This window comes from Hetaerina americana, unplaced genomic scaffold (genome assembly GCF_022747635.1).
Source record: "Hetaerina americana unplaced genomic scaffold, ioHetAmer1.1.p SCAF_1, whole genome shotgun sequence".
NCBI classification, from domain to species: Eukaryota; Metazoa; Arthropoda; class Insecta; order Odonata; family Calopterygidae; genus Hetaerina; species Hetaerina americana.
In genome coordinates this window covers 59,112,734-59,125,512 of record NW_027286069.1, presented here as the reverse complement: position 1 = coordinate 59,125,512, position 12,779 = coordinate 59,112,734, and the positions used below count along the sequence as shown (strand labels likewise).

Here is a 12,779-nt window from a genome sequence, read left to right as displayed (position 1 = left end):
AATTGCATATATTTATTTATATAATTACATACATTTATTTATATATTTACATATAATTAGCATATTAATTTTTTTAAAATCCCCTTGACTTCTTTCATGCCCAATTCTTGGGCTTTTTTATTTTTGCTTTTATTTTCAACAGTTTTTCATCCTCATGGTTGTTACCTGATTCTTGGACAGATGATGCATCATTCTTCTGTGTTTGTGGCCTATCCAAACTCTTCCAGTATCTTGAACATCTTATTCCACCCAGCATTGTAGAAGGTTTTCCCTCTCCAAGTCCACAAATGTCACATATAACAGCTTATTTATGTACATTATTTTTTAGGTCTGAATCCTCAATTTGCCTCGTTCCCCAGTTTGTCTTGTATCCAAATTTGATGTTCCATTAGGCCTTCTTCCATCATTTGGCTTATTATCCCAGTAAGTTTTTCTGAAGTGTGGGACATCAGGCTCAATGTTCTTTGCATCCATCTGTTTTTGGTTCCTTTGGTATTTTGATATTCCTGCCGGTCTGACCGACATAAACGCTGTTGCAATCCTCGCATTTCAGTTTATAAATGCCTGATTTGAGAAGGCTATCCTGGGTGTCTTTTCCATTGGCTAGAAGTTTGGAGAGGGTTATGGGTGGGTAGAAGGCTGCTTTGAGTGAGGTGGGTAGGCAGTTGGAAATCCTATATGAAAGATCTCCCAGAAACGGGATCGAGCACCACTTAAAATCTTTAGATACTGCGGGCTGAGATACGAAAATGCTTTTTATGGCCATTGCTTTTTGTTTTTTCCGTAGTAATGTGTCAACTAGTTTGGGGTTGAAACCATTGTTGGTAGCTATATTAGTGGTATTCACGAGTTCAATTTTGAAGTTTTTGGGGGAAAGGGGGATGTGTAGGAGGCGGTGGATCATGGAGTGGAGGGCTGCGTGTTTGTGAGAAAAGTGGTGTGCGGAATCATTAGAAATTATATGGTCTGTATATGTGGGTTTCACGCAGCCCTCAAAATCGAGAAAGAGAAATTCGATAAAATGGTCTTTTAATGAAAATTGACAAAGGTGACTCAGCAAATTTTGTTGTTATATTTAGGACACCATGCCAAATTGAGTAATTCAAAACTTAAGGAAAGAAAATTTTAAACTTTCTTGATTCAACTTAAGTTTTAATCTTAAGACACAGGTTTCAATACACTGTGCCATCTTCAGGTGAAGAACTTGTTTCCCCAACAGGTATTACTACTATAAAATATGTAAATATTAAAATTAAATTATTAAAACTAGCCATGAAAAATGTAGTCTGTTTGATACGGATTGTTCAGCATAGAGAATGTGCTTTCCCATGTTGTCCAATGATATCAGAAATCATACAATACATCTGTTCTCTGATGACGTTAGGATTACAGTAATATTTAAAATCTCTTGCACATGCAATGCTTATGTTTTTAAGGAGAAATTTCCACTTTTATGTCTTAGTTTCCAACTTGATAGTTTGAATTAGAGATTTAATGTTAGGTAAAACTAAGTAGAATTGTATTGATTGAATATAACTTATAGATTGTATATAACTTAGCTGATTTAAGAATATCACCATAACCTCATCTGTTCTCAAATTTATTATTTTCATTTGCATATATATAGTGATACCATTAATGTCAAGGAAGGAAAATTGGAGTTTACACACTTTTACCAAAAACAATCTTTACCACTTTGCACAATGAATAGTTTACACATAAATATAGGAAGAAAACTTAAAATTGCCCCTGAAGTTACTCACATGGGGAAGTAAGTGTATAAGTGCATCACCGCACAGAGTTCCCACAGCAAGGGCCACCAGAAATTGAAGTAACTGGTGGTAAAACACTTTCTGCATTACAGGTATCACAGCCACACCAAGTAGTCCACAGAAGCTAATCACAATCACACTCAGGGATGCATAAAGCCAGACTATGGAACAAAGTTTTAATCAATCAGTTACCTATCATAAAAAAGATAAATGGTACAATGCATATGACATTTTAGAAGCAGCTACTGTTATCCAACCAAAACACCACATTCAAATAAATTGTTGATCTGATTGTATTTCCTTAAATCATAGTCATTCCCTCCATTCAATTTTGAAGTAAATATTGAGAGATTTAGAGAGATGATCATGAGAGCTGAACAATATTCTGCAACTTTCCTTTACTTTTCAGTGATACACGAATCAGAAAATATCTTTGTTATTTCATGCTCTATTACTCCTAAATGTGGTTAGAATGACATTCTTGAGCCTGAGCTTAAGATTTTCATTTTGAGGTAATCAATTTGATCTGGAGTCCCACTTAAGCCCTCTAATGTAACTCATACTTGATTTCCTCACAAGGACAAAAAACTCCATGTAAGTGCTGATAATTTTATTACACAAGCATATTTAACATTATCAACATAAAAAAGTAAACACATGAATATCCCATTCTCAGTCCAATAAATAACGACATATATCCAAACCACTTTTGACAGGCAGGAAACCAAATGTTGCTAAAAACTTAATTTTTCTGGACTAAACGAATCAAAGAGCAGGAAACCAAAACCTATCTCTAGATTACAGGTGACTTCACCACTTTTAATAATTTGTTCAAAAAACATGGCAGCAGAAAATCCAAAAGAAGAAATAGTTGTCAACAAATAACATTGGTATCAAGAATATAATGTCATAGCTAAATCCCAGTTCACAGATTCAACATCAACCAGCCGGTCTAAGTACGTGGTCTGGGCAATAAATGCGCGAACTGGAGCAATCTGGCAGCCATTACACAGACTATAGCCCTGCCAACTAGCGGCGCTAGTTGCCTGTGACCCAATGAAACAAGTGACAAGCCATCTGTGCTTGGCGGATCGTCAAGCTGTGCGTATGGTGCCAGTTTTGAAAGTTTCTGTTATCCTTGTTTTTACTGTTCGTCAGAAATGGAAGTTGACGAAATCATGGCACAACGAATCAACATCAAGTTTTCTGGTTCCCTTGAAACAGCAGTTACAGGTTTAACTTTGTGGAATTCCTTCAATATTAGGGTAAAAAGAAATTTGACATTTCCACCAAAAAGATTTAAATATTTCACGACCATGGTTTCGATGCTGCGCATCATCATCATCAGGTGATGATGATGTGCAGCATCGAAACCATGATCATGAAATATTAAAATCTTTTTGGCGGAAATGTTAAGTTTCTTTTTACCTTCATAATCAAGTTTTCTGGTGAAGTGCGTTAGGTTATCAAGAAATTACTGTAATGTTGACAGCTGTTTACGGTGATAATGCTCTGAAAAAACATTCATTTTCAAGTGGATTAAGCATTTTAATCATGGCCACCATGGATGCCATGAATGATGCAAGGCTGGGACGACCTTCAACCACCTGCGTTGATGACAACATTGATTGTGTGGGATCCCCTGTCCTTATCGATCGTTGAAAAACTCTCCGAATGATAGCTGATGAACTGAATTTAGGAAAACTAACAGTGTACACTATTTTAACCAAACATGATTGATGAATCCTTCACCGTGACAATTCACCTGCACATTCAACATTGATTGTTCACCAGTTTTTGGCAAAAAATTCAATCTTCATCCTTGATTGTCCTCCTTATTTGTCAGATCTCACCCCCAGCAACTTTTTCCTATTCCCAAAATGCAAAAATGTGACAAGGGGACATCACTGGAAAGATGTGGACACAATTAAGCCAGAATCGACGAAAAAACTAAAAAGCCTAATTGCCGAGGACTTCCAAGGGTGCTTTAAACATTTAAAAAGAAGATCGAATAAGTGCATAGCAACGGATGGAGAGTACTTTGAAGGGGACAAAATCGATGTAGACTAAATTTTGCAAAATAAAGTTTTTATGGCCTCAGTTTGCGTATTTATTGGACAGACCTCGTATTCATACTGTAATATGTTAATTTAATCACCACATTACAAACCTATGGAAACATATCCAGGTAAAAAAAGGATGAACTTTAATTCCAGACCCTAATGAAACTCAAGCACACCATTCATTTAAATTTATTGCCCCATTTTAAATTCTGTGGTTGCATTGTGATAGAGAACTTATTTTTGCTGTAGATTACCTCAAATTATGTTCGAACATCCTTCCTATTTTCAAATCCTTTCAGTATACACCATCTTCCTTTTCTCCTCACTTTCCTATCCCTTTTCTACATTCTCCTCTCCCTCCCTTCATCAGCCCAAGTCCAACCTTCCCTTCCACAGGGTGGTTCAGTAACACTGAGAAAGCTTCCCATTAGTTTTTAAACGCTGACCATACTTTAAAAGAAATTTTCTATAAATGAGTTTCGATTGAATAACAAAAGCCAAGATCTGCCTTAACACAAGATCTTAACAACCACTTTGAATTCCAAGACAGTTCTTATTTACTGAAAGTAAATTGGAAGAACTTTCTAATCCTGGCTCTTTCAGATTTTCAATACCTGTCCCAAGTGAGATTATTTTTCAGTAAAAAAAATTAATATTTTTTAACGTCTCCACTTCAGGAAATTTTTTCTATGCCAAGGATGTTCAATGTCTTTTCCCTTTTTTCTTTGAAGCCACAAAAGAATCAATGTTTTTAGTATGGCAGATGACCTTTGATGATAAATGTTAAAGGAAAAAAATCACTGCTATGCAAAGCCCTTACTTATTAATTTTTTAAGATAAAATTATTAAGCCAAGTGTAAAATCCAACTTACATTAAAGTAAAAATCTCGAGCTGAAATCTTTCAAATTCTCCTTTTTTCAATGACACCTCATGTGTAACTGCCTGTGTATATGGGGATTTTATTTTGAAATTATAACCAACTAAAAAAGTTCGGTACTATTTATGGGTAATTCTCATTACTTATATTGAGGTGTATTTGAAATTAAGCAACATTGGAAACTAAAGAGTCCCAGACCAAAAGCATATGATTGCATCTTTCAGTATGGACAAACTAAACAAAAATTCTATTATGAAATTTAAAGTCATGATCTGGTCCCAAGACTCATAAACAAAAGCATTCTTTTAGATATTGCATACTACTGTTTGCATTATAAGGCACCATGTTCCTGCAATTAATTTCTTGCAAAACACTCCCCTCTAATCAAAATACACAACTAACTTAGGTTAGTTCAACAAGTCTATGTGAAACTATATGGAGCGTAATGCAAACAGATCAGCACCTCACCTCACTTTCAATCACTACATCTTTTATGAGTTGCTGTTTATTTTTTTGCTGCATAATGCTGTCTGTTAGCTGGAAAAATTAATGCAAGGCTCTTCGTTAGGATGAAAAGGGAGCTCAAGGCCAGTCCTGTGCAGATAATAGAACTTATCTTCTGGCCACAAACATAATATTCTCTCTCAGCCAATGGATTAGGGAGTGTTTCACCAGACAGGAAAACTATTCAGGTAGTTACTTAAAACTGGTTTTTTTTGATAATGCTCACAGAATATACCCAAGATATAAGCTGGAGAAGTTTCTCAACCACACCAGAAAGTTTCCAAGGTGACGACAATTTTTTATGCATGAGTTTGAGTTTTCGGAAGTGTAATTAATTTGCATTTTCCAGAGAGTGGATGTAGATTGACATCATGATTTACTGCAACATCAGACGAAGTGTAACATGAAACGCAAGAGGACAAAACAGGGCAGATGGCTGAGAAAATGGAATGTAGAAGCATCAACAGGGATGAAAAGGAAGAAGTACAGGGAGGCAGTGGAAAGATTCATGAGTGTCGAAGGAAGACAAATACATTAGGAAATAGATGAGAACATCTCGAAAAAGTGATTTTGAAAATTTCAAAGGACACCATAGGAACATTTGATAGGAAAATACAAGGAAACCATGGATGAAAATGAGATGATTAGAGAAGGGGACAGAAGAAGGAAATGGTAGAATGAGAGTCAGGTAGAAGAAAGAACAAACAGTTGAATAATAAACTAAGGCAGGAAACTAGTATGGTGAAAGAAGCATAGTAGAAGATGCATTACGAGGATATGGAAAGTTTAGAAAGGAAAGGTAAAATTGGTGCATTGCACAGAAAGGCAAAAGCACTGTCAGGAAGTAGGAAGGAATAGAAAAATCATGCAAAAAATCAAGGACAAGTCAGGAAAATTATTAATAGAAAGATTCCAGCAGGAATCTTAGACATAATTAGAGAATATGACAGAGATGATGATAGCTTAGGTCCAGGCTGGCGAGAGGGCATTAAGAGTTCTGAAATTAAATAAGGTCGTCGAGGTTAATAACATTCTCAAGGAAGTAATTAAGGATTTTAGAAAATGGTAGGAGAAAGAGTTTTTAAAAACTAACTAGCAGCATTAATGAGGGAAGAATTTGTCCAGGAGATTTTGTCAAATTAGTGTTAGTTCGCATCCCAAGAAAGAAAAAGGCAACCATATGTGAGGACTAAAGGCAATAATTTGATTTCCCAAACAGCTGAAGCAGTATTCAGGAACTTCCATAATATGACGGAGAGGAGGGCAAATGATTAATTAAGATATGATCAGTTGGGGTTCAGAAATGGGAGAAGCACTAGTGATGCCATAGCAGTAATGAAGTCACTGGAACTGGAAATAGGAATGAAAGTCATGGGAGAATTCATTAAATCAGTTAGGTTTACAGATGATCAAACTTTAGTTTGCCTGTCATCCAAGAGGGTGCAAGCATTGCTGCAAACACTGGAAGTCAGTGGGATGAAAATAAATGAAAACAAAACAGAAGTGATAAAGTCTATGAAAGATGATAGCTAAGAGAAATATGAAAATAAGAGCACATAATCTATATCTCATGGAACAGTTTAACTATCTTGGAAGTATTTTTGATCAAAATGGTCAATTTAAAAGGGACATAAGAAAAACCTCATTAGGCAAAGAAACTTTCACAAGTAGGGAATAGAAGATGGGCATTGAGTAAGGCTGTTAAAAAAAGACTTAAGTCTGTTAAAACTTTGATATGGAGTGCGGTTTTCTATAGCACAGAAATTTGGTCACTGAAGCCAGACAATTGGTGAACATTAGAGGCTCTTGAAATGGGGGTGTGGAGAGGATATAAAAAGTAGAAGTGATAGAAATAAAAACAAATGAGGAAGTGCTAGGCATGGTAGGGGTGAATATGAGATTAATGAGAGATATACAAGGTTAGTATAAAAAGGATTGACAACAGTCTTTCCCTGACATGACTGTACGTCGCCAAAGGCTTACACGGTGCAAGCTCTGGGGTGAGAGGTCTGACCAGCACATGCCAATCGCCTGCTAATGTTTGTTCAGCCTAGATAATGTTTTTACTGAACCCTTGCCAAGTGACTCCGTGCAAGTGCAAAACGCAGCTAATGATTGAACAGTGGTCCGCTATCAATTTTGTGTTGGACTGGGGATATCAGGTACGGAAACATTGGGCATGATTTGCCAAATGTTCTATGATGAAAGCATGTCACAAACTGCACTTTAAAGAGTCACAAGCTCTTCAAAGATGGTTAAGGAGTGTGGAGGATGAGCTCCATGCTGGATGGCCATCGACATCAAAAACCAATGACATCATGCAATGTGTGCAAGAAGTGCTGAATTTAAACTGTCGGTTAGGTATGCGAATGATCGCAGATCATATTGGCATTGATAAGATAACAATGCATACCATTATCACTGAAAATTTGTCAATGCATAATTGGCGATATGGCAAAGAAATTAGCAATATGTGCTGAATTCATCGGTTATGTCTTGACGGACGACCGAAAGCAGAGTTGACTGTCTGCTTGCGAAGACCTCCTGCAACCCTTCACTAGTTTTCCCTAACCCCCTTACAGTCCGGGCTTGGCACCAACGAACTATTTCCTATTCCCAAAAGTGTAATCCTCCGTCATCCCTCTAAGGACAACAAGTGCTGTCAAAGCAGCTATCACATGTTCCCTCAAAGACCTTCCAGAATCCACCCACAAGGGAGCCTTTAAGTTGTGGAAAAGCCATTGGCAAAAGTGTGTCAACATTCAATGAATGTACTTGGAAAAATTTTGAGGCATTGTAGCAATATCTGAAAGAAATTATTTTTCCTAAACTTTTCCCAATACTTTTTACACAAACCTTGTATAAAAGATGCAGGAAATATCGATAGAGAGAATTATGAACTATGGTAGAATGTTGAAGACTGTGTTATAGGGGAGAACATTATGCAAGCAAGGAAGGGATAAGAATAGGATAGGTTTGTTGGATGGAATGAAGGGAAGAAGCATGCCGAACTGAAGAGGGGCTTATTGCAGTGTCAGATGTCAGCAAATTGAGTCGTTTCAGGCGTGATGTGTTGGAATTCGAACATTATAAAAAAAGATAGTAAGAAGTTTCCCCTATAAATTATCTAGTGGGAATTTTCACTAACAATTTTCCACTACATAATTATCTAGGGAAAAATTGACACTGTTTTTTCTTTATTTTTCAGATGTCAGGTTATGCTTTGCTAGGAGAAGAAAAGAAATTCATTGTTGCACAGTTGCATAGCTGATGCCCATCCAAAAACTAAATTGACAGGTAGAATACCAATAATAATAAAAAACATAAGCTTTCTTTAGATCACTGGAACAAAAAATGCCTTGCAAGATTGCAAATATTCAGTTCCGGTAACACATTATCAAAAAATAAAATTTCTAATATCACTTGGATGTGGTATTGGGGTGGCATAATCAAAACCAATGTTCTGAAAATTTATTTCATACGTAGTCTTGTCAATGCCTGAGTTTTCTTGAATAATGAAGGAAGATATTTTTGGAATATGATGGCAGCAATATAAACCGATTCCCTGGTGAATTAATTATTACTAGTAGTCATTGGATAGCTCAGTTTACATGAAAAGGCATTGTATTGCACATATGTCCACTAGGACGGCTCTCTAGATAATAATACGTGTGAACAAAAGTTGTCCACTGCCTTTTAAAAATAAATCAGCTATTTGTCATTAAAATTCGAAGCTCTTGGTTTTTTCCAATCAACATATCAATCCATTAATATCAGCAGGTGCTCCAAGTTAAAAACCCTTGAGGATATATATTTTTGTTTGACCCTAACGCACAGGAAAATCTACATTAGTATTGTACCATATTTTTCAGAAATGTAACCCCTTGGATTTGCTTGAGAAAATGCATAATTCTGAATACTGGTTCTGGAAAAATATCTCTAATTCCCCAATTAAGCTTCATTGTACAATAAGTAAAACATGTAGTTACTCAAAGGTGACAGTTAAAAACAAATGTTACAGATTTCAGAATGGAAAGTCACTTAATGTTATCACTTAATTTCTTCTTTTCGAGTGTTCTAATCAAAATGATGGGATCTCTCAGGGAAAGCATTGCAAAATATTGAAAATAATTGCAATTATTTCCTTGCATTCATTTTATTTTTCATAGATACTATACGAACAAGACATTAATACTAAATTTCATCACTTCCTGCAATGTGTGTACACAAAAATTTCAATTGGTACCCGGACCTCTTCTCAATTTTAATCTATTTACTCATATGAAGGGGTATTATAAAGAGCAATTACCATTTTATTTGGTTTAAGAATGAAATAATAATTACCATATTTCTCAGGCCTAACAGGCACCCTAATTTTTAATGTCCAGAATTTAGGAAAAATACTTGTCAAGCAGAATGGTTCAAATTATTTTTACATCACAACTATTTTCTATGCCTGATGTAAGGAAAAACACATAATAGTCTTTCTGGTGAATCGGCTTGCACTTATAGGTCGAAATTATACCTGTGTACCCCAGGCCCATAAGACGCAGGCTGATTTTAGAGTGCATTTTTGAGTAAAAAAAAGTGCATCTTATGGGTCGGAAAATATAGTACATTAGTACCTAATAATCCTGCATGACTCGGTGCCCATACATATTCTACCTTATTTAAGAATCTTAAGAAGAATAAAACCATTTTGACTGCAATGATATGGTTTATCAATAAGTAAAAATACTGAAAGCCAGTATGCTTGCTTACATTACAATACAAACTCAAAGTTATGAAACCAAAAAGGAACTGAAAACTGTTACTTCATCTAAATTTTACCTATTCTTAACAATTTTTGATGTCTTATTTACTGTCTTCTGTGTGTTTCACAGACGCTAACTTTATATGGAAAATTAATTGAAATAAGAACCAAGATTCATGACAAAACTCTTCAATGCAATCACATTTCATCATAAAATGTACATAAATGTGTGTATGTACTCTTGTTTATGGCTTTTAATAATATTGACAATATCTATTGTGGTATGTAACCATCTAATGATAAATAATATGATTATGATTATTTTTTCACACTGTAACTGACCTTTGGGATCATTACTTGGCATAATATAAGCAGGCTCATTTTCATGACCCTTGGATTCATCATGTGAATGGTGATCTTTCGGGTGAGTAGAAGGAAATGGATCTATTTCTTGAATTCTTGACTCCGCAGCACCCAAAGCACCATAAACTAATGCAGGACATAAGCGATGCACAAATTCAGAATGATTGACTTCACTATTTCCTTCTGCAGCACCTACTTCAGCCACTGTAAGTATTTCAGGGCCAGTCAAACACTGCAGGTAGTAGGGAAAAAGAGGTGGAAATTGAGCAGGCAAAAGGATGTGGTAAGAGGGTCGGGAAGGGGACAGTAAAATAAGCTATTAATTCAATATTTCCAGGAATAAATAAACATGAAGAAATATGCAATTCTTTATCATTACTATATTTCTACATTAATGAATACTTAACCCAATTTCTAGAGCCTAATATTTATACCTTTGACTACCTAGATATCCTTTTTAAATATAACAACAAAAGGCAATACAGGTTTATCAATATTTCATTCCAAGCCCTTTGATTTCAATGAGATAGGGGCTCTGGAAATACATTGAAAAACTGATTTCCTAACAAATACAAGATGCTGAATAATTACTATTTCAATAGCCCATAAAGGCCTTGCATTTTAACAGCCCTTAAATTATAATAGAGTAAAAAATTCATTTTTATTGACTTACATTAGTTTAAAAATCTGGGCAATCTTTTATTTCAGTCAATAACAAAATATAAATGATTCAAGAGTGTTCAATAAAGCATGAATTTATGCAAGAAAAAATTATAAAATAAATAAAAAAGACGAGTCTTCCAATGCATATAATGCAGATGTCATGACTCTATGCTAGTGATAGGCACATAAAAGCATGTTAAATGTGTGAAAATTGATGCTGGAAAGGTTTAAAAATGGCCATAGATATATCATATTGGTTCAAATTTGTCACTTGCTTTAATTGAGGTAACATGAAGTAGTAGTTGTAATATATTGTTAATCAATATATATATATATATATATATATATATATATATATATATATATATATATATATATATATATATATATATATATATATATAACTAAAATAAAAATTATATTTCCATTTACACTTATCACATAATGCTTACATGCCACTGTGATGAACTGATATTGGCATTGCTGAAATGCTGTGGAACTGAGATATTTCTGGGTAGTCTGAAAGGTATCTTTCCTTCTTTGAGTTCTGCAGATATAAATATGGAAACATGAGATATTTAACATTTTGGATGGATTTCAATTTATACACACTAACAATACAGAACAAACAGAAATCATTCAACAACATTTACCAAACTAATTCACTAGCACACATGAAATTAGCAAAAGTTAAACTTAGGTTTTCAGTAGGATTTGATTACAGAGCACATGTACATAACAATATGCATTATTTTGAAATCATACCATATTAACTCATGCTGTAACTTCAATAATATCAAATCATAATGTATATTCCTATGCATCCATTTAGCTGCAACAGCTTTACAAGACCTTTTTACACTGATATGGGTTAATGACTTTCAATTTGGTTTACCACAATAATAAAAATCACATATTACTTTTACTTTTTACTTTACTTTTGCTTTTTAATTTACTTTTACTTTTTTACTTTCAATAAGCACTGATAATAATGAAAAAGAGATCTTGTAATAGCATTAAGCAAATTTTAGAGAAGATAAAGTAACAAGGGTAATGAAATTTACAAAAAATAAAACCTAAATATTTTATTTATATGTTGCCAATGGCTAAATGGGCTGAAGCAATTTCTATTTTTTTGTAAAAATACAGTTGTAACTTGTTTTTATGCTGTACCATGTAGAATGAAAAAAACTGACAAAAAATTAACACTAATCATATAATAATTCTAAAAAAAAGACCAAGACCTTAGAATGCTAAGTGGGGAAGAGATAATATTACCTAGAGGCAATAATCATCAAATCCCTTGCTTAGCTTAGCCATTCTCATTAAGTCTTTCCTAAAATGAGTTTTGATATCAAACAGGATTGCATATATGCACGTACATACACATTATTAAAATAAAATAAAAAGGTTGTGAGTGCGCCACTTACAACCTTTTGCTGCAAGTCCTTTTTTCCTTCAGTTCGCTGAGGAGGGCTACACTGTAGCCTCCCCTATGTTCGCATTTTATAAATGTTCCTATCCCTTTTCCTTATATCTATTTCCTTGTGAATGAATATTTGTTCGCCATATGGCAGGATTTCGTCTTTGCATGTGTATATGGGCCAAAATAATCAAAATAGATGAGACAAAAGACGAGGAGAATTGATGACAGAGACATTGAATAAGAATGTTAAGAAAAGGCTCATCAAAAGTTTAACATGGAGTATGGTTTTATATGGTGCAGAAATATGCTCATTTAAACATAAAAGTTTCAGGCTTAACTAGGTGGAATTCCTTCATG

The 12,779-nt window shown here is 34.5% G+C and overlaps 1 protein-coding gene across 3 annotated transcripts in view; it reads right to left on the bottom strand.

Moving 5' to 3' along the window:
* Positions 1-12,779, bottom strand: part of LOC139692087 (zinc transporter ZIP6-like) — a 76,150-nt gene that overhangs the window by 11,548 nt on the left and 51,823 nt on the right. For all 3 annotated transcript variants that reach the window (XM_071590122.1, XM_071590129.1, XM_071590137.1), the window contains exons 3-5: positions 11,449-11,543; positions 10,313-10,565; positions 1,764-1,933 (exon numbers count right to left, since the gene is read on the bottom strand). In XM_071590122.1, the coding sequence (XP_071446223.1) occupies positions 1,764-1,933; positions 10,313-10,565; positions 11,449-11,543 (518 nt within the window). The remainder of the gene's footprint in view (positions 1-1,763; positions 1,934-10,312; positions 10,566-11,448; positions 11,544-12,779) is intronic.